This window comes from Eurytemora carolleeae, unplaced genomic scaffold, assembly GCF_000591075.1.
Source record: "Eurytemora carolleeae unplaced genomic scaffold, Eaff_2.0 scaffold90, whole genome shotgun sequence".
NCBI lineage: Eukaryota > Metazoa > Arthropoda > Copepoda > Calanoida > Temoridae > Eurytemora > Eurytemora carolleeae.
The window spans coordinates 437,383-464,694 of NW_019396120.1; the positions used below are offsets into that span (position 1 = coordinate 437,383).

The 27,312-nt window shown below is 31.4% G+C and overlaps 1 protein-coding gene across 2 annotated transcripts; it reads right to left on the reverse strand.

The window, feature by feature from the left end:
* LOC111695519 (uncharacterized) lies at positions 1 to 26,959 on the reverse strand. Of its 2 annotated transcripts, XM_023464887.1 has the most exons (36): positions 26,879 to 26,959; positions 26,783 to 26,809; positions 25,686 to 26,573; positions 25,605 to 25,628; positions 25,451 to 25,542; positions 24,462 to 24,623; positions 24,206 to 24,255; positions 22,528 to 22,610; positions 22,076 to 22,135; positions 21,895 to 21,922; positions 19,585 to 19,707; positions 18,160 to 18,237; positions 16,930 to 16,989; positions 15,945 to 15,979; positions 14,408 to 14,444; positions 13,111 to 13,194; positions 11,837 to 11,886; positions 11,599 to 11,626; positions 11,173 to 11,212; positions 11,068 to 11,113; positions 10,640 to 10,692; positions 10,204 to 10,274; positions 9,855 to 9,923; positions 9,095 to 9,203; positions 8,603 to 8,679; positions 7,407 to 7,475; positions 6,919 to 7,026; positions 6,326 to 6,453; positions 6,176 to 6,271; positions 5,939 to 6,052; positions 5,813 to 5,834; positions 5,672 to 5,758; positions 2,235 to 2,300; positions 2,095 to 2,141; positions 209 to 246; positions 1 to 136 (listed from the first exon to the last, which is right to left on the reverse strand). In XM_023464887.1, exons 1-36 carry the CDS (start codon positions 26,907 to 26,909, stop codon positions 38 to 40), a joined length of 3,279 nt encoding a protein of 1,092 aa, XP_023320655.1. In that variant the 5' UTR covers positions 26,910 to 26,959; the 3' UTR covers positions 1 to 37. The 2 variants fall into 2 exon arrangements, with proteins under 2 accessions (XP_023320655.1, XP_023320654.1); XM_023464886.1 differs by having other exon boundaries at positions 6,176 to 6,453.
* Between the last annotated feature and the right edge of the window lie 353 nt (positions 26,960 to 27,312).

Below are 27,312 nucleotides of genomic sequence, written 5' to 3' on the forward strand. Positions count from 1 at the left end.
TTGTGATTAAACTAATTTTATTTTCTCAGACAGCTATTCATTGCATTTTATCCATTAGCAACTTTTCTAATCTTCCAAATTGTTTGAAATCTGAAGAATGCCTAGAGTCACACAGTGCATAAATTCCATGGTGTACCTAATCAAGTAGTTAATAAAATTCAAAATCAGTAAAATCTATAAGCACAATTTAAATTGTTGAAATTGTTACCGATTGTTTACAATTAGCATTGTCGCCTCTAATTTCTCCTGAAAAAGAAACATGTAAAAAGACTGAAGGCCTAATTTAAAGTGATTATCTTTTTGTCTCTTTTCATTTGGTAGCCTTAACCCTATCTCTGCTGAGCTGAAAACTTTAGTATGGAATATCCTTAATCCTGATCGTTAATCTGTGTATTCAATGTACACAGTACACAATTATGATTTTCTTCTCAAGAACAGCAAAATTAGAGAACGTTTCCCTCCATCTCTGCCGATTTCAATTTTAAATTTCCCGCTCTCTAATACGCTTCTCTGATTGGTGGAATTTTATACACTTTTCTTGAATACAAACTAAAGATTAGATTAATCTTGAACTTAATAAAAAGAAGATATAAAGCATTATTATCTCAATATCCACAATTCTAAAGTTTTTAGCTCTGGAGTAATTAAACCAGACTACACTGGGGGGAATTAGGAGTAAATAAATATGACAAATTACATACATTTTTGGAAAGCTCTTGAAAAGGCAAATTCAGTTTTGACAAAGAAAAAAATGGTTTTACCCAAGACTATGATTCAACCATAGAATTTTAGATTTACAAAAAAAAATATGTAATTTTTGCAAACTATTTGTGACATTTTGCACAGAATAGTAGTAACTGTAAATTTATACCAAAGTTACATATTTAATGATTATAAAAAACTCAATTTCTGTACTGGTGAATTGTATGGACCTAGTAAGCCTTAGGGTGTTAGAAATGATTTTATTTTGCATTTTAAAACGTCGAATTTTTTTTGTCAAAATAATCGACCTGGTCAAAATAATCTATCGAACCAATCCCACATGATTATACATATCAAAGAGTAAGGAAACGAAGAGGTAAAGCTTACTTCAAATGAACACAACCGACCTCCCTATTAATTAATTAATAGAGAGGTTGGTTGTGTATATCATCATGATACGTTTACGTAACTAACACTGTACATATATGGAGTGATCATATTTCTAGGGGGGATTTTATGGAATTGAGAATTTTTTAGATTGTGGCTCTTTATCTAAAGGAAATTTTTCTAGAGGGTGGGGGGCAAGAAAAGTGTTTATTAAATACTCAGCCATGAAAAACCAACAGTATATTCAATAAGTCAATACATCTGATGTGAAAAAAAGAAATGTATTATCATTTCATTTTTCTTCGAATACAACCAAGCCATGCTTAATTTTTTGGTATTTTGAAAAAACTCGCATTTTTAAAAGAAGAATTGTTCGTGCATTTTTTCACGATGCAATATTTGATCATACTTTTATTAACGTAAACAAACAACTGAACAGCAATGTACTGCAGTATACAATCCTGTGTTTACAATCCATATCTAGTGTCTATCTAATTATCTATACAAATATTTAATTTTCTACATTTAACAACCCCCCAAGAAATACGAGTTTTACAAGTGTACAGTGTAAACATTTAGTAATGTACACAACCGACCTCTCTATTAATTAATTTAAAGGAATGTCGGTTGTGTACATCTGAGGTAAGCTTTACCTCTTTGTTTCCTTTATCTATGATACATATTCTTTGCAGACAGTACTTCATTTGAATAAGAAATATTTGTCTGCTGTACAAAACTACATACATGTGTTCAGAATAGGTTATTGTATACATCTTTTTATCTTTTGTATAATTTCAAGATGTCTTGAACATTTTACCATAACCTTTTCCCGAAAAATTCTAGAACAATTTTTCCGTAAATTGGAATTTTCCGGAACATTTTCCATAAAGAAAATGAAAGAAAATGTCAGATCATTTTCGTATGTAAACCTTAACCCGGAATTTCAAAGGAAACCCTAATCCTGATAGAAAATAAATTTTCATTTTGGAAGACAAAAATAGCTACCTCCCCTTTGAGCAATGATAATTTCAGGACACCAAAGTCTGAAATCTCTGAAAAATACATTATTAAATAATTTTAGACCAATTTATTTAATAGCATATTTTAAATATGATTCTTTCTGAAAGTGTTAAAAAAAAATATACATGTTATTATCCTCCCACATTTCAGTATGCTCCCACATTATCAGTTCATTTAAGTTCATCAGTTCCCTAAAAAATAGATTTTCTATATTTAAAATGATTGTCTACATAACATAATGCAAGTGAACCTCAGTGTATAGAATGGAACGCCTGATTCACAATGGCACCCGTTAAAGGGTAAAGGGAGTGGGTGCAAAATTTTATAAATTCTGTCAGTGTTAGGTTGGGTTGACTTGACACCATGTGATCTCACTCAACCCAACTTTTCTCCCACCCAGCCCCTCAACCCATACCAACATCTGCATAATTGTAAATTCTGTCAGTGTTAGGTTGGGTTGACTTGACACCATGTGACCTCACTTAACCCAACTTTTCTCCCAACCAGCCCCTCAACCCATACCAACATCATCCAAGTTCTCTATTCCAGGAAGAGGTTCACTGTGAATTAGAGAGAAGGAGAAAGTAAAGTTTATGCAACATTCGATCTGGTCCAAAACCTACACTGATAAAAATCCATTTTCAATATATTTCACCAGAAAGGCATAGACTAACGGAGCAACCAAAAATGTAATGCAATGGATAGTACCTTTCAAGGAAAAGTGCTGAAATTTCTATAATAACAACTTGTTAGGGTGAAAAAGAAATTAAATAAAAGATTCATAAATTCAAATGTTAATGTAAATTAAATTAAATTTGATATGTAAAAGTGAATAAAATTGTTTTCCTTCCTCTCTATATGATGTTAACCATTTACCTTTGCTGACTATTCATAATTTAAACCAAAAGTTTGGTCACAGTTAGGTCTTCATAAGACGACATTTCATAAGAATAGATTCTCTGACACTGTTTCATTCATGGAAGTCATGCTAAATTTTTGCCAATTTAAGAACGATGAAAATGTTAAAATTGTAAGATAAATGAATGGTCATAACGTGTAGGGCTAGGCGTCGTTCCTTGGGAACGATATTTCTTTCATGAGAATGAACGGAACTATCAAGAACAATCCCAGCCATCGTTCCAAAAAAAGAACGAAGGTATAGAACACATTCTTAATAATATTGGAATAATTAGTAAATGAATGGTAGGTCGGAAATTGCTTGAAAATAATGTTAAAAATCAGGAAAGTGGGTAGAGTTTCCAGTCATAATTACGCATAACACTTTCTTTCACTTATGGAGGAGCATTACACAAAATTATGTGCTAATTATGTATATGAAAGGCAAACTAGTTTTGTGTATTTAAGACATAGTTACGCGAAATTATGTAATTCAAAACCAATCCGTAATTAGTAAAGTACACATTAATTCTCAGACATTAATATAGCGGGAAAATATGTTTAAGGATATGTACGATACAACCATGTCCAATCTGATTGTATAATTTAAACACTTTTTAAATTGAATTAAAATTCGTTTATGGTGATGTACCAAAAGTAGATGTTAGTTCCTCATTTATTAAAAGTATATTTCGGTCTAGCTTGACTCTTGTGAGTTGGTAAGGATATAATAACCATCAAAATTGATGTTAAAAACCACAAGAAAATAAACAAACAAAAAAGATTATTATCAATTGTTATAATCGTTCAAGTAACTGTAATAATCTGTAATACAAGGATAGAAAGATATGCCAGTCCAAATCCTTTTGCTAAAAAGCTAAAACTAAAATAATAACTCAGAAGCATATCAGTATCCTGCTACCAGAAGCACCAGGACTGCTGCCAGAAGCATCAGGACTCCTACCAAAAGCATCAGTATCCTGCTACCAGAAGCATTTTGACTGCTACCAGAAGCATCAGCACTACTATCTGAAGCATCATGACTCTGCTACCAGTAGCATCATGACTGCTACCAGAAGCATCAAGACTGATACCAGAAGCACCAGAACTGCTACCAGAAGCATCAGTACTACTACCCTGAAGCACCAGGACTGTTACCAGAAGCACCAGGAGTGCTACAAGAAGCATCATGACTGCTACCAGAAGCATCAGCACTACTACCCTGAAGCATCATAACTGCTACCAGAAGCATCAGCACTACTGTCTAAAGCATTATGACTCTGCTACCAGAAGCATCAGCACTACTATCTAAAGTATTATGACTCTGCTACCAGAAGCAACAGGACTGCTACCAGAAGCTTCAGTACTGCTACCCTGAAGCATCAGGATTGTTACCAGAAGCATCAGGACTGCTACCAGAAGCATCAGCACTACTATCTGAAGCATCATGAATCTGCTACCAGAAGCTTCAGGACTGCTACCAGAAGCATCAGGGCTGCTACCAGAAGCGTCAGGGCTGCTACAAGAAGTATCAGGAATGCTACCAGAAGCGTCAGGGCTGCTTCAAGAAGCATCAGGACTGCTACCAGAAGCACCAGGACTGCTACCAGAAGCATCAGGTCTGCTACAAGAAGCATCAGGACTGCTACCAGAAGCTTTAGGACTGCTACCAGAAGCATCAGGACTGTTACCAGAAGCATTAGGACTAATACCCTGAAGCATCAGGACTGCTGCCAGAAGCATCAGTACTGCTAAACTGAAGCATCAGGACTGTTACAAGAAGCATCAGGACTGCTACCCAGAAGCGTCAGGACTGCTACCCAGAAGCATCAGGACTACTATCAGATGCATCATGACTGCTACCAGATGTATCAGGACGGCTACCAGAAGCATCATAACTGCTACCAGATGCATCAGGACGGCTACCAGAAGCATCACAACTGATACCAGATGCATCAGGACGGCTACCAGAAGCATCATGACTGCTGTTTGAAAAAGCAAAGACTCAGGCAAGAAATATATAGACCAGGAACCGCCATATCTCATGCGTCAAATCTGTGTACTGCAGTGGGAGGAGATCAAAACAAAGAATTCAGGGGCAATGCATCTTTTTTAAGGGAAAAGGGCCCAAGGGGTGGAATAAGAATATATTGCTATTGTATTTTCCATATTGACCAGAAAGCCAAAAATCATAAGTATTCGCTCTAACTTGATATATTAACTTGTTTTTTGTTGTATTGTAACATCACATTAGAGCTGTTATAGTCCTTACCTTTCAACTTCTGTGGGGGCACAGGGTACACAATTGTACTGTGTACAGTACACAATTTGCGTATATCTGAGTTGGGCGTTCCTGTTTATAGTTCCTTGGACTCAGGTAAAAGCTGCACCCTTTCTGGAGCTGCTGCATGGGTTCTTTTGAAGACAAAATGATTTTTGTATTTTTTCTAAGCTTTAATTTACAAGCTTAATCACACTTAACAGTAATACGTAAACAAAATATGTTAGAAATATATGTTGCGAACAACGTAGGTACATGATAACTTGCGTGTTGTCAGAAACCTGAACCTTAGTTTTAACATTACGCACATCAAACAAATTATTATAAAGGCACACATTAAAGTTTATATGGACAATACTAAAATAAATTTTAAAATTATCTTACCTTGCTTTTGTTATTTCTGGGAGAAGAAAATTTATGCTATAAAAATTCCAATGACTTATCACATACATATTATGCTGCTTACAAAATCTGCAGAAATTAATGTTACATATTTGACATTTTAGCATATTAAAACATACTTACTCTATTGCACCTTGATAGGTATCTGTAAAAAAGTTGAGTATTGAATATTAAAATTTCAGTGTTGTTGCATTTGCAACTTGCAGGTGTTTAGAAATGAACTGAAGTTCAATTAATTCAAATTTTTTCCTATTGGCGAAGCTGATAATAAAAAGCAGAAAGTGTCTTTGCAAAACTTTAATCCGCCTGGCACAGATGTTAATTCAGAAGTGCTTGGACCAATTGGAGATAAAGTCACTGTCTCTATGACCAGATTCAATTGATAGCGAGACATAGTTAAACCACAAAGACAATAGACATAGTTCAACTAATGTTGAAAATATGTGGTTCAACTACTTCTTCATGGTAATTCATTCAATCTGGTCCCTGGTAGGGTTGGAACGGTTGAAGTTGCTGGTTCAGGTATGTAGGAAAGGACTGGGGCAACAGTGGTTGTTTGTGTTACTGAGGGTTCAGATATATATGAAAGGACCGGGGTAACAGTAGTTGTTTGTGTTACTGAGGGTTCAGATATATATGAAAGGACCGGGGTAACAGTAGTTGTTTGTGTCACCACTGGTGATTTGAAACTTGCATCCTCACAAATAGTCGGATTCAAGCCTCGGTTGAGAATTTGCACAATGGTAGATATTTTTCCAAAAGAACTGTAATATATGATAAATATATAATCATCAATATTCATATTTAGAAGTAGTTTAGCGGTTACACAAGCTAGCCTTAAAATGTTAGGTAAACATTGAAGGAACGTTAGAACAGGACATTTATTGTAAAAGGACTTAATTCAGCACCATGGTCGGCTATTTATCGATATTTAGTTAAAGGAGAACAATGGGATATTTAGCCATCCACCTTTCTTGTCATGTGGAGTAAAAAAGATGTTTAAATGGTAAAAATTAATGCCTTTTGATTAATATTTGTTTAACAAGTTAATAAGGATACAGATTTCATATACATACATTAAATAACATTCAGCACATGTTCAATCACATTCAACACATGTTAGATCAAATTAAACATGTGTTGCATACATACATATATAGTACATACACCTAATGCAGTTTTTTTAAATGAAAGTGTTTGTTGAATGAAATAATAAAAAAAATATTAACCCATCTTTGTTTAAGATTACATCCAGCATGCTCACTCCTTCCCAATTTCTTTGTAATGGCCAGCCATTTGGTCTTTCGTCCATTGTTCCCTGCTTTGGTCCACATAGCCTACAGCCAAATGTAAGAAATATTTCAATTCAGTTAAGTGTAAAACAAATTTTTATCCTGTAGGTATCTTAATATTCATCTAATATTCCTTTTTTTCAGTTTGAATAACCAAAAATCCTAATTCCAATAATTCTCAGCTCTTATTTAGAAGGAAGTTCAAAATAAATACCAGGAAACTGCTGTTGCTACAGCTATAGGTAAGAATGAGTATGGGATTGGAAGTGCATCAAAGTTGAAGGAGCATTCTTGCAGACATTATATAATATAGATACACTTTAAATAGGAGCTTTATACTCAAAGAAAATATATATTGTAAGTTATGATCATAATTCAAAAGATTTTGATATTTTGATAGATGAACAATCAATAATAAAGTTTACATGACAGGCTCATTAGTAGATCCTTCATCAACTGCATCATTTGTCACTTCACTCACAAACACAACAACCCTGAGAAGGAATATATCAAGTAAATAAAGGAAATTATATCTTTCTATTTATTTTTAAATGTTTGACATTTGTATTGTATATTAACGAGGAATTTGAACTAATTTAAACTTTAAAGAAAATTGGACATTAATGGTTTTGAAAGATGTCATCAGATTTGAGTTTATTGATAAATACAAAAATAAGCCCATTTGATTGCTACTAATTTTACTTCTTTCTGTTACGTCTAAAAGAAGAAAATTGTTAAAAGGACTAATACCGAAGAACGTAGTGTCCAACTAATTCAGAAAGATGCAACATTCAACTCGGATCGTAAACAAATCAATTTAATTTCAAACAAATCATTCAGATATTACAAAGAATAGTCATCGATTATTTTTCAACTCAATTGTAAATAGTTGATATTTCATAATATTTTGTATTTTTCATGATCTGAGAGTTACTTTTGAAAACATTTATTCCTGTTACGAGGATTTTTGATAATGAAGACAACATTTTCTTATTTTCCAGGAATGTTCGTAAATCCAGCCCCAGCGAAAATTATTAAAAAAAAATCAAAAATATTTTGAAATATTACTGTTTACAAATGTGTAGAGATGAATGACTTTTTTTTAATTAAATTGATTTGTTTACGATCCGAGTTGAATGTTGCATCTTTCCGAATTTGTATGGACGCTGCGTTCTTCGGTGTGAGTCGTTTTTAACAATTTTCTCCTTATAGACGCAACAGATAGAAGTAAGATTAGTAGTGATCAAAAGCACTTTTTATTGCATTAAGCCTATACCCCCTTTTATTTTTCGCGAACACTCTTTAAGTCTTAATTCTTAGGCACCTCTAGACCTTTTGCCATGGGCCCACTGCACTGGACAGGTTCTTGATTTTCGAAATTGTCTGTTCCATGTTTATTTTTTGAATTAAGGATAGTCTGAGATATTTACTAACTGCTAACAATTAGGCCATTACACATGGTAACTTGTTAACCAGAAGTTATTTGTGAGATTTATAAGCATTGANATATAAAGGGAGACAATAGGGATTAAGAAGGAAGGGCGGTTAAAGAGGGTTGCATGTAAGAATGACCTAACAGTGGGATTCAAAACTTAACATTCACAAAACTATAAATCTTCACCTATAGTCTTCAGGCAGTCGGTTTGGTGGACCTTTTGGCAAAACCAGGCTGTCTGGCCAACCACATTCGTCTCTGTTCTAAAAATTAAAAATTTAGTAGATTCTATTAAGGCTTTAACAGATTCTATAATTTTTTAAGATAGTATCAATGTTTCATGAGATTCTGTCGATGTTTTATAAGATTCTTTAAAAGTTTTATGAGTTTCTATCAAAGCTCTCGGAGATTCAATCAATGTTTATGAAATTCAATCAAAGTTTTATGAGATTCTATCAGTTTTATGAGATTCTCTCAGTGTTTTTTTTAGATTATATCAGTATTTTAACTGATAATATCAGTGTTATATTATATTTTGTTAATTTGTGGTGGAAAATAAAAAATTAGTCTATTCAATTTTAATGTTTTTCATGACATCTTAAAAGTTACAAACCAGGTGAATTGGGCGGTTGTCTGATTTATAAAAAAGTTAAAAATTGATTATGTTTATAAACATACCCTCCAGATTAGTGAACTCTGATTGTCAAACCTGACAATATTCTCTTCTTGATTTCCTGTTAAACTGTGTACAAATCTATCCAGCTCAAAGTAGTACTTGTTGTCAGATCTACAAATTTTACAAATTCTACAAAGATTAAGAGATCCTCCCAGTTAATAGAAGTTGAAATATTATTAAAATGGTATGAAAAATATTTGAGGACATATAAAAGGGGATTTACAGGGTATTCTTAACCTCTGATTAGTTTATCTTATTTCAGAGTTGATCAAAACCCCAATGCTAGAAAACACGACCTTGCATGAGTCATCGCATGATGATGTTAGGTCGTCTTTTCTAACATTCGGATTTCGTCACCTGTTTTTATACTTATGATAGATAGATAGTCAACTAATCAAAAGGTCAAGAATACCCTGTAAATCTCCTTATTATATACTACTTACATTGTGTCCTTATCTGTGGGGAAACTTCAACTTAAAGGCACTGTAGACATAATTAAAAGGAACCCATCATTTCAAAAGTGACATGTTTGCTGGACCCTTTAAACCTTTCTATGGGCATATGTGAGATATCCTTAGTTTCTACTTTTCTCTTTAAAATTTACTTATGGATTTATTTAGCAGAGACAATGAAAGAAATTACAAGAATAGAAAAATGACAAGATTTTTCACGTTTTTGCTCGAATAAAGACAAAAATGGTATTCAGTCGATCAAAATTTTGCTTACAATACCTTTAATATTAAAGATTCAAAAAAAGCTTACATAAATTTTTCTTTGACAAGGTAGACTCTAAACATAACTTTTTTTACAAGGTTTTTGCTGTTCTGTAACCTAAACAAAAATGTATAGAGATCCCTATTCATATGAGGAGATCTTTTTCGTCCAAACCACATTTTCCTCCTTTCTCGTCCGAGCCACCTCAAAATCTTTTCTAAAGTACAAGGCTCTTAGAGCGCTTTGCTTCCCCTATCCTGTAAACGTTTTAGTTTTTAACTATTTTGATGGATTTTTCTTTTCAAATTAGCGTATTTTCAGCCATTTTGGAGTTTATCAGTTACAAACAATCAAACAGACAGACAAGCAAATTATATATATTAATTTCTTTTTTGACCTGATATTGAATTGGAATGGCATATGATTGAGTTGGTATTTGGTATCTTTCATCTCCCAATAGGTTTCAACCTTAGACATTTTAAAATTATTATAAAAATTTTCAAAATAAAGAGACTGTTGGACATAATTTCAAGTTCCCTCCAATTATAGACTAGCATATCAAATTCAATATGCTACCCTTTAATCCTTTAACTGAGGAACAATGAGGAAGATAGTGTCGTTTTTCATAATGAAAAAGTGCTAAATTCTGAAAAATTCCTTCTTTCTTCTTTGCAGCATTAATCCAAAAATCAATTTTCGAATGAATCGCAATTAAAGTAAAAAAATATCACCATTGCTTAAATAAAGGTTTAAAGAAACCCGAATTGTGAATGTGTAAATGGAGGATCACTTGAAATTATATTTGCTGTCGATCCATTTAAAAACGTACAGACCTGATTTGGATTTTTACATCTGGATTGAAGCTCGACATTCAGCAAAGTGATTCCTAGAATTTTTGTTTTTAAAACTGTTATTAAAACTTGTTATTGGTATTTTTATAGCGAAATCTTTTACATTCTTCAAAACAAATGTCAACGATGATTCTGAATTTAAATCGAATGTTATCGAAAATATTTGGGAAATTAGGTTTGAATTTAAAATTGTTTGGTTTCTCTGAATGATTGATCTAATTTCGTTCGTCCATTCTTAGTAATGTTTTTTGACCAACAATAACGTTCACTAAAATTTTGCTCGTTAACAAAAGCGATACCTATCTTTACACCCTTTCATGACTCGTCTCTCTTTAAATAGTCTAGCATTAAAATTCAATAGATTTAAGTTTTTAAAGTAAAAAAGTAAAATCAAAGTTTTAAGTATTTACCTTCGGGGGGAACAATTTCACTCTTCTTATATGGGGGCTGTGCCCTCTAGAATTTATAAAAAATTTATAATTCTATTTTTTTTAATTAATCTTCTTTTGTGTTACCAAGAAATTCTCGTATTTGTCGTCCACTGTGTAGTGCCACCTAACATGTATATTTATGTACAGTGAGACCCGTAAAACTGTACATTGTACATTGTACACAGGTCCATTTGACTAAATAAGCTGTTTTTAAGCCACTTTTAAAAACTATATTTGGAACTAAATCAAATGTTACAAGATATTGCTTAAATGTCGTCTTCCTTTTTCCACAAATTGATGAATTTTGTTTAAAAGAAAATGAATTTATAATAAATAAAGTTATAAAAAATGAACAGTTAAATAATTGTCGCCTTCTTTCTTCTATACTTTTAATATTAAACTAATAAATCTCTTTTCAAACAAATGTTAATTATATATAAAAAAATCCGCAGGGGAATTGGACAACAACAATTAGATTGACTTAATCAAAATATTCTCTTTTAATCATACCTGTAGAATATAGGATCTCTTGCAGAAACTGAAAAAAAAAACATTTTTTAATTTAAATATAAATATGGTGAATAAAAAATAAAATTGAACTCTAATTTTCGACATAACCACAATTCTTTCACAAAACTGTGAATCTTTTTTTTTAATTTTTAAACCTAAAGAAAGGTTTGTGTACTATGATATATTTCTTTAAATCTTGTTAATAACGTCACAAAACAAATAAGTTTCATATTAAAACCTGCACTATCGAGAAGAAGTCCTGCTCTGTCACCACCCTTGCAATCATAACTAAAAATGATGTTCACAAATGAAAACCAATAATCACAGAGTTAAAAATAAAGAAAGTGCTTTTAACTCTAAAAAAAGTGTAAAACATCCATTTTGTTTTTTTCTGTCAACTTCTTGCAGGAGTACTATTACACATATGTGGCCTATGTAATCTTGAATCTTGACATTCAAAGTGTATTTTGCAACAAAAAAGAACAATTTTTTAACGGATTTTCAAGGTTTAAGCTTTAAAATCTCATCACTAAGATGAGATTTTAAAAGCTTAAACCCGAGTAAAACCCAAACTCGGGTTTAGATAGAACCCAAGTCAGGATTGGTTCTGATTCGACCAATGAGAGACTGTTAAGCAAGCTTTCTCTCTGTAGCAGACAGAATGTTGTTAGATCAGCTGTGACAAGGAGATGTAAATTTTGAAAATTCAAACTTTATGTAGATACATTATTTTCAGAGTATGTTTATTTTAAATATTTAATAAAATTTGACACCACAAATAATTCTCGAGATTTTAAATGTACAAATATAAAAGATTTTATGAAATTTACGATCATCAGCTGCTGAAGACTCGAGCCTGAAAGAGGGAAAAACCCTAGATGGTTGGTTTTTACTAAACTCAAGGCAATCCAAAACCCGGCTCTTGACTTGAGCTTTACTTGAGTCTAAGCAGACACAAAGACTGGGTTTTGCTCGGGTTTAAGCTTTTAAAATCTCATCTCAGGAAACTCTTGAATTAGTTGTTGTGCTATATACTGCAAATGTAAACATTTACAACAAATCTTTAAACCAAGGAAGTATGGAATAGAAGGGAGATACAACTGACGCAGCCTGCCCTACCATATGATTATGCATGCTTTGCAGACGGGTCATCCATTTGTATAAGAAATATTCAGAATATTATTGTATACCCGGTAATTGTACATTAGACAAATATTTTTTATTCAAATGAAGTACTGTTTGCAAAGCATGTATACTCTTTGCTTTTAACTCAAAAGGCTCAAATGGGATGAAACTACTCATTCTACTGATGCAGCATGTGCCAATAATAAAATAATCCAAAATGTTGAAAATGAATAAGTTCTTGCCACTCAAATTTGCCAACCCTATATTTTTGCACCCTGATTGATTGGACAGAATTTATAGTTTGAAAAATCGAAGGTCTACAACATTGGGAGGCAAAGATATAAGGATTAGAAAATCAGAGTTTTTGGCAAGAACTTGGTTCCTTGCCTCATTAAATCATGTCCATAGTTATGATGATCCATACAATAATCTCCATATTTTTCACAGCTGTCTCCAGCTTCCACTAGTTTACTAGAAAACTACATTAAAGGGATTGATCCGATATTTTGTTGAGTATAACCATGACCACATAAAGAGAATGTAATGTTTATTCGACATTAAAGGGGCAACATTCTTACCTATATAGCAGCTTCGCTAGTTTGGATTTTACGTGAAAAGCTAATTTCATGTTTGACTTTCAGATATTCAAAATATATAGATTTTCCTATAAAAACCAGGGCAATGCCAGGTTGTACATTTCAAATTATTTATAAAAATATTGTTGACTGAATAGTCAGTTTAGTAAAATAAAAGAGATCGATAAGGATATTTCTTAACATTTATTTAAAGTAAAATGAAAAATGAAAAACGAAAAATGTTTTTAAATTTTTTTTCCAATAAGGATTCAAATTGGTTGGTTAAATAATAAAAAAGGAGTTATTGACGAATATGAGTGGTTGTAGAGCTTCATGTTGGTGGTGCAGATCAACAGGAACTGGAACAACAGGTTTCCGCTCACCCCAGGCTTCGGATTAGGGGGGAGAGTTCTCAGGTTTATCATTTTCGGGTTTGAGGGATTACATGTCTCCTCTATGTTGACATGATAATTTTGAAACTCTTGGAACATCATTGGGCTGGATGTAAGCATCGCCTGTTGCTAGCTGAGTATCTGTATCACCATCATGAAGGAGCCAGGTTGCTCCCTGAGACGGGCTGTTAACATCTCAACTGTTTCAATCTGACTAAGGACCTGTAGGTCGCGTCGAAAGAAGGGGGGGTAGGAAGGAACGTGGGCTGAATGTGTTCAACTGCAAACTCCAGAAAAGGATTTATATATCTCGAAATATACAGCGGCATTCAAACCACACAGAATCGTCTTCTTTATATTTCGAATTTGTTTTAACAAATATATATTTTGCATATCTATATAGAAATTCTTTTCTGTTACATATATATATTTATATATATATATATATAAATATATATAACATATATACACAGGGATTTCAAGCCTCACCAACTGCAAAAATCAAAAACTGATTAATTGAGTGATGGCTGAGTCCTAATAGGACGAAACACTGTATCTATGGATATATATGCTCGTTTAGTCCGCTGAACTTAAGCACTATGCGGTAATGAATAGGTGCTCTAATTAGCCCAGCAGGTTAGTTAGTATGTTATTTATATATGTTATATATGTTTTTTTTATAGATCTTAGATGCATTCTCAACTTTATTAGTGATACCTGTCACAACTTTGTTCGTATTCTTCAATTCTGTCACCTTTAAACAAAATTATAATTTTTAACATTCTTGATATTTGCTATTTATAACGTAAATTTTGGCTTACAAACATACTTTAAAGATTTTTAAAGTAATTTAAGGGACCTTCAATTATAAGCTAGGGGCACACAAGGGTAGGGTTGTTAATCATTGGTCTCGTTTTCAGAAAAAACGATCATTTTTAAAACGACCCACTCGTTTTGAACTTTTAGAAAACGAGTAGCGATCGTTTTTGAAAACGATCATTTTTATTAAAACGATTTGCGACCATTTTTATACGATTGTTTTTTTAAAAAAAACGATCGTTTTTGAAATTTTTTTTATTGACAATTATGTTAACGATTGTTAACGAAGGGTCGTCGTTAACGATCGTTAACGAAGGGTCGTTAACAAAAGGTTGTTGTTAACGAAGGTTTGTCATTAACGATCCTTAACAAAACGACAAACTTTATCAAAACGGTTGTTTTTGGAAAAAAAGTACATGCAACTTTATTGAATGTCGTCTTACATGAAGTTTAACAGTTGTGGGGGAGTTAAAACTTGATATTTTCTTAAAAACTACTCAATGATAAGTACAGATGCCCTTCAAATCAGTTTCCTCTTTTCGTTAACGATCGTTAATGAAGGGGTTGTCCTTAACGATCGTTAACAAAACGACGAATTTTATAAAAACAATCGTTTTGAAAAACGAGCGCTTTGAAAAACGATCGTTTTAAAAACGACCATTTTTAAAAAACTAACTAACTAAAAAAACGATCATTTCGTTTTCGATTTTTCGTTGTCATTATCATAATGAAACGATCGTTTTTCTGACAAATGAAAACGTTTACATCCCTACACAAGGGTTATCTAATCAATCATGTGGGTGAAATTTTTTTTCTGGCTTTCAAAAGTGTTTAGTTCTAAATAGATTCTAGTACAATAGATAGCAGCGTAGAATTTGTTCACTCTCAGTACAGCTGTATTCTTACGTCACAAGTGTCAACTTAGTTTTTGTGTCCGAAAAAATTATTAATAATAAAGATATTTTTAAATAAAGTGCTTATCTTACAGTAAAATAAGTGCAATTTTATGTGTTCTTTATTTTCTTTTTTACTCTATATTATTTAATCTTGGAAAATATCTCAACTTATGCGAGAAATTTTGTGCTCCATGTTATATTTGCCACTTGTGACGTCGTGTATAATTATTCCATTTCATTGTTGTCTCTTAAAACTAGAAGAATCTTATAATTCTGTAAAATTTGGGTTTATACATATTTTTCAGTGTTGTGAATCCTTTATGCATCTCTTTATATGGAATGTCAATTGAGCATACATTTAAGTTCTACTGTATTCCTCCTTGTAAAAATGGTTAATTACAAGAACATCCCTTTTTTCAAAATTAGCCATTATATGATTGAAAGATGTATGAAAGAATAATAAGAAGAAAGAGAAGAAGAAATATAAATATATAAAATATATTCTACTGTCTCTTGAAAAGTTAGATATTTAAACTTACGTGTGTCCTGAGATAGAGTACAAGTAGGCTTATTACTGAAAATAAACTCTTTTTAAAACCAAATTTGGAAAGTGTTTGATCGTTAAACATTTGCTTGTGACAGCTCAGTTTCATATTTAGCTAAGTATAAATTGCAAGGCAATTCTAACATATGGCAAGTGTAATTTATGGCATTTGTCACTTATGGCAAACATATAATTGCAAGCGTGATTATGGCAAAAAATTGTATAGTAAACATATTATTAAACTCGACGTATCATCTGGAGAAGGAACAGCAACAAAACAGTGTAAAAAAAGTCATTCCTGAGCAGAGAAGGATTTAGAATGGTATTGTTTACTGATTGATGTTTATTTATGTTCCTTAAACAAGTTCTTTAGAAGCTTGAAAATATGTTCCTATTCCCCTACCTTTCCTATTTCCTCCTGACTTTTCCTCCCCCCTCTTTTCCTATCCCCCTACCTTTCCTTTTTCCTATCCCCCTTTTCCTATCCTCCCTCACCTATATCTATTCCCCCACCTTTTCCTATCCCCCTACCTTTCCTTTTTCCGATACCCCCCACCTATTTCTGTCCCCCCCTACCTTTTCCTATCCCCCATACTTTTCCTACTTTTTTCTTTTTCATTACTTTTCTTATTCCCGCCTACTTTTTTTTATCCCCGGACTTTTTCATTAGGTTAATTATCAGAATAAATAGTTTGCCTACTAAACATTAAGTTAATTATCAGAATAAATAGTTTACCTACTAAACATTAAGTTAATTATCAGAATACATAGTGTACCTACTAAACATTAAGTTAATTATCAGAATAAATAGTTTGCCTGCTAAACATTAAGTAAATTTTTAGAATAGATAGTGTGCCTACTAAACATTAAGTTAATTATCAGAATACGTACATAGTTTACCTACTAAACATTAAGTAAATTATCAGAATAAATAGTGTACCTACTAAACATTAAGTTAATTATCAGAATAAATAGTTTACCTACTAAATTTATGCAGTTGATCTGTGGGATCTGTTTCTTTTGTTATTGAATAAAATGTTCTGAAAAAGACGCAAGTACGAATTACGGTGGACCCATCCTTTGTCACTTACATGTACAAAACGCATTTGAACTGCTGGTATTTGAACTATGATCATTTGAACTATTAATTGTTTAAACTAATTGTTTATTTTTACTACTGAAAATGACGTCATTTCCTGTAATTCATTCAACATATTATTTCCTCCTTTGCACAATACTATTTTTTTAATAAAAAATTCAAAAATCATCCCATAAAAGTTATGGTCAAAAGAATATTTCACATGGACATAAAAATAGTTCAAATGAACAAAAAAATGCATCTTTTTATTCATTTGAACTATTTTTTGTTTATTTGAACTATTTTTTTGCCCACTTGAACTATATATATCAATTTATTTGGACTTTTTTGGTTAATTTGAATTATTTTTTAATAGTTCAAATGAACAATATTTCAAATGAACACTAGTTAAAATGAACAATAGTTCAAATAAACATGAAATGGTTAAAATGAGCACAGGATGTTATCGTTTGAACTACTGCACGTGCAATAGTTGTAACGACCAATAGTTCAAAAAATCAATAATTCAAACAACAGTAGTTTAAGCTGAATAACATCCTAATTACGTGTATTTTTATTGAATAATAAAAAACATTAAAATATTATTTAAAAAATGGAAAAATTATTCTTTCAAAAATCTATATATATTTTAGTATGTTCAGAATTTGAAACTTTTATGTGGAGTATCGTTAATGTTAATCGTTTGATATCAATATCCAATGTGAGCACTTTTAAATTTGAGGATACATTCGTATTCCCTTAATTAAGGTTGTCCCTGCAGGGCATGATCATCACGGGATATCGTAGAGAAATAAATCCCAAGATTCACAACATGAAAGTTCAAACTTCAGATTTTATTTGGTTTGGTCAGGATTTGAGTTTTTGCCACAAACTCTGATTTTACAATTCCTATAACTTTGCAACCCGTTTTCCAAGACCTTAGATATTTCAAACTATTAATTCTGATAGATCAAATCGTCTAAGTTTAAAATATCAAAGGTTTACACCATAAGGTTGCAAAGATAAAGGGGTTAGAAAATAAATGTGAGTTTGTGGCATGAAAACTCAATTCCTTTCGATACTTAAAAAAATTATGCTTTTTAAACTCAAATTATCTGGAATAAAATCTTACTCAAACTCCTGTTGTCTGTTTTCCAAGTTTAATGGTGTAATGGGTGGAAGTCCCTCTGTGTCTCTTTCTGTGAAATATCTGAAATTTACAAATTAAGGGACTGTAAACATAATTAGAAATTAAAGGGACTGTAAACATAATTAGAAATTAAAGGGACTGTAAACATAATTAGAAATTAAAGGGACTGTAAACATAATTAGAAATCAGGAATTAAATTTTATATCGTCAGTCATGGATATTTCTCTTCAGTCACAGAGGAACATTCATAATTCACAAAAAAAAAATTTATTTTAGAATATGCAAAAAAATAATTCCTTAATATAATATGTTTTTCCTTTTTAACGATATTTCAAGACGTTATTTAGGTTTTAATTGCTGGTACAGCTTTGTGACCTGGTAGCTCCTCTAGTTTTGATTAAATACAAGTATGAAAAAAGCTAATTATATATTTGAAATTCGAAACTTTTTGTTCTTCTGAATAGCACTAGAATAAGAGGAGTTACATGATTAAAAAAAGTAAGATTTCAATCTTACTTGCAATCTACTTTACTAGGCTTTCAGGGCGCCCATCTTCAAAAAATCAAACAATTTTGGAGACAACTTTTTGCAATTTTGAGCATCCACAAACCTTTACTGGGGTCATGAGAGTTCTCATTTAAAATTTGGGCACGATCGGTTCAGCCGTTTTGACGAATATCAGTTACAAACAAACAGATAAGCAAAGTATACATATATGATGGTTAACCCTATTCAGACTGACGGACGTCTAATTTATCCAAAATAGTCTGGGGTGTGAGGGTCCCAGGGACCCCCCCTCTTCTTTTTTCCTTATAGTGATTCATATTTATATCATTTGATAGACTTTTGGAAAGTCCTTTGACTATAATTTAATAATCTGCAAAAAAGTTTGCAAATTTTCAAAGTTTAAAATATTTATTGCAATTTCAAGTTTTTAAGAAAAAAATGCATGATAAATTATACATTTTTGAAAAACTTTTACTCCGGCAAATTCAAATATGCAAAAATATTTACAAACTTTAAAAAAAAAATAAAATTTTATTCAAGGAAATGTACAAATTCTCTTTAAAGGTATCTGTGCAAAAACTATGCAAAATTTATTCGCAAAAATTGTGCAATCTGCTTCCTTTTGTTTTAGGCTTTCTGTAGAGCTATAAAATCAAAATGACCGGTTACGTATAAATATAGATTTAGTCGGTTTAAGGTAAAATAAGGCATTCAGGCAGTATGCCAAATGAATCAGGCAGTAAATAAAAAACACAGTTTTAAGCCTAAAGTGAAGTTCATGTGTTATTGTCAAAAAAAAATACTTTTTGAGTTATCTCCAATAACCTTCAAAGAGGGTCCCAAGGACCCCCCCCCCCCCCGCCGGAATAGGGTTAATGTAATATTTATATTGAATCGAACCTGTATATAAAAAGTCGGTGCATGTAGAAAAAATGTTCATTTTGTCTAGGCCTGGGGGCCCAACTAGGCCCAAAGTTTTGTCGATGAAAGGTGTCATGAAACGTATGCAAGCTTTCATCTTCCCTGTACAATAGTATTTAGTAATTCATCTTAAAGGGACTATAAGCGTAATTTTAAGTGACCCTCTTTTAAAAGATGAGAATGTCTGATTTAAAACTGATTTTGTCTTTGATCTCCAAATATGACTTGAGCAATTCTTGGTTATATGAAATAATGTAGAAAAACAACGATATCTTTCACAGTTTAGATATGTTTAAAGGGAGTAAAAGGCTAGACATACAGTGAAACCCTTAATAACGAATGTATCGGAAGAATTTATCAAATGTCGTCTTGGACAATTTTTCAATGAGTTTTATACTATATTACGTAAATTTCAGTATTTGCGAAAATAGATAAATAGCCATGAATATGCGGGAACAGTTTTAAAGAGTTCCATATAATCATTTAATTAAAAAACTAAATATCTGCAACATTCCATTATCAGAAAGTGAAGAATACGACATTTGATGAATTCTTTCGATGTATTCGATATTAAGGGTTGAGCTGAAAGTGTAGTATTGTAGAGAAACGCTTTAGGTTTCATTTAATACCATTGAGACATTTTTTACGATGTGCAATATTTTAACAAGAGCGTAAAGTCGTTTGTAATATTTCAACAGATGTTTTAGTCATAAGAAGAACCGTTATTTTACAAATCTTAAATAACATGGATAAAACATAGAACATAAGAAGAACCGTTATTTTACAAATCTTAAATAACATGGATAAACAATTACTATTCTACAAACTAGTAACATGTATACAAACAGGTTCAGAAAAAAAATATTTTTTAAAATTCATTTTAAAATCTCGCAGGTTTTAACAAATTCTTTCAGCTATTGGGTCGCTTGTTGGAGCTACAGGGTGTCCCACATCATATTAGATCGTTTATGGCTCTAAATTAAGATTTATGGGACAAATCAGAAAATTTAAAAAGAATGAATTATTACAAAAACATGTACAAGGCTTATTTCAAACTTTTCTTGCAGAAAATACCAGGTTTTTTGAGTATTATGTGAGTATTTTGGCGTTGAAGCTTGGAGATAATCAAATATGATATGGGACGCTCTGTAGATTTTCTTTATTTTTATTGTGAAGACGACTTTCGAAGAAATCTGCAAATAAAGTAATAGAAACAGCGAAGGAAATTATGATAATGAGATAGTTGATTCTACGGTTCTACTATGGATTTCATCGATAATTTCTTTTAAGAAATATGTTCCTGAACAGCAATTTAGTCTATAAGATAATTTTATTTAATTGAAATATTTTGTTATTATTACTAACATTAGGTGGAAAAAATAATCAAAACAGCCAAGAGCTATTTTCCACCTAATTGCTTTATACTTGTACTGTTAATATAATCATCAATTTTGTGATTGTAAACTCTATCTGTATACAGATACATTCATTTTAGCAATAAACGTTATCTTATCTTATCTTATCTTATCTTGTTTTGTTCCGGTTATTAATTAAATAATGGTAAAAATGTGTCTTCTGTTAACTAAAACAACTGGAAACATATTACAAACACCGTAAACATGTCTCATTGGTAACAAATGAATCCTAATAACTATTTAAAAAACTGTTATTTTGATCAAGAAGGTTCAAGCCTTTTAAGATTTAATTTTGTCCCGAGCTTTAGCGAGGGACAAAATATTATCTAAAAAGGCGAGAACCTTCAACTTCAAGATATAGAGAAAATTTAAGTCCAAAAACTTTTTAACACGCTGTGCCAAAATAATAGTGTTATAGGTAATTTATAAAACGTTTGTGTAATTGTATTATTTCTAGATCAATTAAGCTTTGAAACAAAGCAGAAGTCAAAATATAAAGTTGATCTTAATTTTATTTTCACTTCAATTGATAAAAAATGTTTTGAAAATATCCTAAATTTTTTGGAGAAAATCCGAGAACCGTTAAAACTTTATGACACACGTGCTATAATGTCCAGCTAATTTAACATAATGGTACGACGATTACTTGCACGTTCATTATGAAATTCGCGATGAAGTGAGTAAGAATGATAAAGTACACAATAGTTTCATAAAGTTTTTTTCTACAATACGGCACTTCTAGCTCAACTACCATGTCTAGCCGGTCTCTCCCTTTAAGGCCTCAAAGGTACGATTGTATATGCATGGAAGGTAACTTGTTATTACGCTTTAATTCCCATTATAAAAAAAACTAATTTAAGAACTAAAAGATTGCCTGAAGTAATCCATTTTGCTTTCGGGATCTAGGAGAAATAAATTATTAGGTTGAAAATATGCATTGTGCGAAAATCGTGGTATAGAGATTAGGCATTGTATTTTAGACTTTATCTTACATACTTTTTTTATAATTTTTCTTTAAACTTTTTTTACACTTTTGAAAAAAATCTTCCTTTTACCTTTTACTCTAGATGGGGTTTTAGGTAATTTCTCCCAGGGTGTTTCTCCATGTTGGTAGGCTAATATATTTATTCATTTATTTACTTAAATAGACTTATGGCGCCTTTTAAGTTAAATACGAGAATTTAATGAACATCATTCAAATGTCTTCAGGTGCGGTGCTCGATTAGCGTATTTAAGCTGCAGCGCTCAGTTAAACTCTAGCATAGGAAGACGACTTCTAAACTCAAATTATTAATTTAAATAGTCCTAAAACATTAGAGACACCAATTGTGCAGTGTAAACAGACCCAATTATCTTAAAAGGTGATTTAGTAAGTTACTGTTAATACAATTTGCTCTGTAACAATATAAAATACACTAATTTTTGGTTTAAATTCCTACTCTACTTTTTTTGATGTTTTCATTGTATCATAATTTTCCACATTTTAAATGAGCAAATTGTCTCTAACCTCTGAATCCAGTTCCCTTTTTGATATTTACAGTTTTGAGAGCTGGAAATATTTCAGCCATGTCTACATGCTCAGAGTCAGGTCTAAAACATAGCTTTGTGCAGATATTATTGCTAGAAACATGATTCAAAGGACTTAAGGTCTAGTCTTGGGCTTCCAGTGAACAAAGAACTTTGTTTCGCGAAAATTTGGTGTTATTTGCAAAAAATTTCACATTTTTTCGCATTTCATTCGCTCGCAAAAAATATGAAAATTTTCGTCTTTTTTTGCAAAATTTTGCTTCAATCTGTTTTGCGAACAAATGCTAAAATTTCGCGAAAAATTAATGCGCAATTTTCGTGATATATTTTTGGCGAAAATTTGTTTCGCGAAATTTTGCTTCGTTTTCTCTTTATTTATTTGTTTGCGAAATAGGAACGAAAATTACGTTTCGTTCGCTGCAAACCCTAGTCCTGTCAAAAAACAGGGATTTTGTAAATCTAATGCATGTGAAAACCTTAAATATTTCAAACTATTTAATCTAATAGAATTCCTAGTTCATCAAAGATATTCAGCATCGGGTTGCAAAGAGAAAGGAATTATTAAAGTAGAACTCAGTTCCATTATTCATTTATATATTTGTTTCAATATTTTCTTTATCGATTTATAAAATATAATAGTATTCTATCAAATATAAAATATAATAGTATTCTATCAAATAATATTATCGACAATCAAATGTGAATAAAAATACATCTGGTTTCACATAAATTACTAATTATTATTAAAAATTAGGAATAAAATGGAAATTGGGCATATCAAACTTTTTTTCTTATTTTTAAAGTTCAGTTATCCAATAATATCTATCATTTATTTCCAATTGTGGTGAAAATATTATGAATATTTTAAATTTCAAGATGCTGCAACTGTTTGATTAGTTAGAGGAATTAACAATCAAACAAATTAAATCAGACTTCTAGGGATATTCTGTACTTGCGTGCTTCAAATTCAAAATGACTATACTAATTCAAAAATTAATCCTGGGTTTACGATCTGCAATGATTCAACTATTTAAGATACTCACATTTAGGGATGTAAACGTTTTCATTTTTTCGAAAAACGATCGTGTCGTTATGAAAACGACGACGAAAAATCGAAAACGAAACGATCGTTTTTTAAAAGTTCGTTTTTTAAAAATGGTCGTTTTCAAAACAATCGTTTTAATAAAAATCGTCGTTTCGTTAACGATCGTTAACAAAGAGAGGAAACCGAACTGAAGGGCATCTGTACTTATCCCCCACAACTTCATGTAAGACGACATTCAATAAAGTTGCATCTAATTTTTTTCTTCAAAAGCGATCGTTTTTCCAAAAACGACCGTTATTATAAAGTTCGTCGTTTCGTTAACGATCGTTAACGACAACCCTTCGTTAACGATAGTTAACGACGACCCTTCGTTAACGATCTTTAACGTGATTGTCAATAAGAAATTTTTTTTAAAACAATCAAAAGCGATCGCTTTCAAAAAACAATTGTAAAAAACCGGTCGCAAATCGTTTTTTAAAAATCGATTGTTTTCAAAAACGATCATAGCTGTATTATGTGTTAAAGTTGTACTATAGTATCATGGCTCAGTACAACTGATTAGTTAATTAATCAGTTGTTGGAATTTCTAACCAAAGACTTTAATTTGACTCACCTCATATACATAGCATTGAGAAATGCAGCTTTAACCAGTCTTTCGTTAACCTAAACAAGGTTGTCTTTAATACACATCTATCTATCTATCTATCTATCTATCTATCTATCTATCTATCTATATCTATCTATCTATCTATATATCTATCTATCTATCTATCTATCTATCTATCTATCTATCTATCTATCTATCTATCTATCTATCTATCTATCTATCTATCTATCTATCTATCAATGGGAAAATTTAATACAATTACCTTCAATTTCTCATTTTCCAGTATTTTTGTTAAAAGTTCTTGAAAAATTGAAATGAATGTGTCTAAATCATTTTCAACTTTTGTAGAATTTTCCAGACTAGCAAAGAGCTTGACGACTTGATCAAAAGAATCTTTGTAATCTTCATGAAAAGTTCCGCACCCCTGAAACAAAATATACTATTTCATGCAAGGAATAGCAAGGAAAGTGAATTGCTGTTGCATATATTCTGCGTACATATTGAAACCAGTTATCTCAGGGCTGAATTTGTAAACAAGAATAAAGATATCAGTGTTCGTTTAGTATCCGAGGAGGTTAAAAGCATTAAATTTTGATAATTTTGATAATTCACATAATAGTTTCCTATCAACAGAATAGTTCATTGATTTTTTATGTGAAAGATGGATACCATGTCAGGCTTCGACATCCGTCTTTTACATTACCGCCAGAGACAGTACACTGCAGTACAAAAGCGTACACCTCTGAAATAACTTTCCTTGCATTATAATCCTGATTTCATGAATATTTTCAAATGCACTCAATCATCTGCGATTACCTTAGCTAAATAAATCATTTCTACATATATGTTAATGTAAGATTTAAAATTCAATTTAAACCAAAATTTAACAAAACAAAGTAATATTAAAGGGACTGTAAGCTTAATTTCAAGTGACCCTCCATGCAAAAATGGCAATGTACAATTTACAACGGTATCCTTGAAAACTTTTTCTGATCAAGTATGAATTAGATATTAATGTATTGGTTTCTTAAAACTGTTTATTTACATTTGCGGGTTAATTATCTGCGAAAGTGACTTGTGCATATTCTTGTTTATAAGAAGCAACAGAGAAACTCACAGAAATAAACACTTTCCGAGTCAGAAAACATGGTTGTCATTGTAAATCGAACATTGTCACCTTTGCATGGGGTTCATTTGAAATTACGCATACAGTCCCTTTAATATTTTTATTTTCTAAATCTGAATATTTACCTCTTTACAAGGCAATTTTTCAATTGTTTTCCAGAAACTCTGCACAATCTTTTCCTCCGGAGTAAGAGAAACTGCGGATTTACTGCGGAAAACTGAAAATCCAATTTATAGGTTTTTTTTGCAAGAGAAACGTATTATAAAGAACTTAACTTACAATTGTTTTTCTTCTTTTTTGCTCCTAAATTAACAAAATTAGTTTTTATTTATCAATATTTAGTTTTCGATTTCAACTCACCAATTGCCAGCAGTTTAGGCTCATTCTTAGGGCTCATGATTGCAGTTATCTTTTTTCCTTTCGGTCCTAATTGGTCAGACTCATTCTTAGGTGTTTTCCCTTTCGATCCTAATTGTTTATGCTCATTTTTAGAGTTTTTCTCTTTCGGTCCTAATTGTTTAGGGTCATTGTTAGGGGTTTTCACTTTCAGTCCATGTTTAGGCTCATTCTTTAGGGTTTTCCCTTTTGGTCCTAATTGTTTAAGCTCATTTTTAGGATTTTTCCCTTTTAGTCCTAATTGTTTAGACTCATTCTTTGGGGTTTTTCCTATCGGTCCTAATAGTTTATGCTCATTCTTAAGGTTTTCCCCTTTCAGTCCTAATTGTTTAGGCTCATTCTTAGGGGTTTTCACTTTCATTCCTTGTTTAGACTCATTCTTGAAGTTTTTCTTTTTCGGTCCTAAATGTTTAGGCCCATTCTTAGTGTTTTTCTCTTTCAGTCCTAAATGTTTAGGCTCATTCTTAGTGTTTTTCTCTTTCGGTCCTAAATGTTTAGGCTCACTCTTAGAGTTTTTCTCTTTCGGTCCTAAATGTTTAGACTCCTTCTTAGTGTTTTTCTTTTTCGGTCCTAAATGTTTAGGCTCATTCTTAGAGTTTTTCACTTTCGGTCCTAAATGTTTAGGCTCATTCTTAGTGTTTTTATCTTTCGGTCCTAAATGTTTAGGCTCATTCTTAGTGTTTTTCTCTTTCGGTCCCAAATGTTTAGGCTCCTTCTTAGTGCTTTTCTCTTTCGGTCCTAAATGTTTAGGCTCATTCTTTGTGTTTTTCTCTTTCGGCACATTCTTAGGTCTCATGATTGCAGGCATGTTTTTCCCTTTCGGCTCTAATTGTTGACCAGTTTCATTGGATTCTAAAAAAACTTAACTTAGTTCTTTTTTACTCTAAAAGTTAAAAAAAAAATTATTTTCAACTTTTAAAATTTAAAATTACAGTGTAAGAAAAGTTTTTTTTAAAATATTAATTTTACATTTACGACTATTGTTTAATAGCAGTATCTAATTTCTAAAAAATCTTGTTTTATTTGCATGTGAGTGAAATATCTAAATTTTAATGTCTTACTTAGCGCTGCAACTATGAGAACCAGAGCTAAAATAGAAATCATTAAAAAAATAATAAAATAAATTTTATTTTGTTCTTGGATTGGATCCAGCTTACCTTGAAACACAAATACAATAATCAATTTCATTTCTCTAAAATATTACAATTCTAACATAGATTTTATGAAACTATTGTGTACTAATCATTCTTACTCACTTCATGGTGAATTTTATTATTAACGTGCTATAAAGTAATCATCGTGCTTTAAAGTTTTTGGACTTATTTCTCTGTACCTCGAAGGTTTGATAAAGAAAAAAATTAATTTCCAAAAAATTTTATATCACTGCGAACCAAAATAATAATGCGAAAAATGAACTGAAAAGGGTTAATTTAGACTCACTTGGTAGATAAACTGGCCGTTTTCTAAGATAAAAATTACTTAATCTTATAATAATTTTGAATATTACTTTATATGAATTAAACACCCTGAAATTATTTCAAGTTTTCATTATTAATATAATTACTTTTCAAATACTATTTAACTGCTTGGC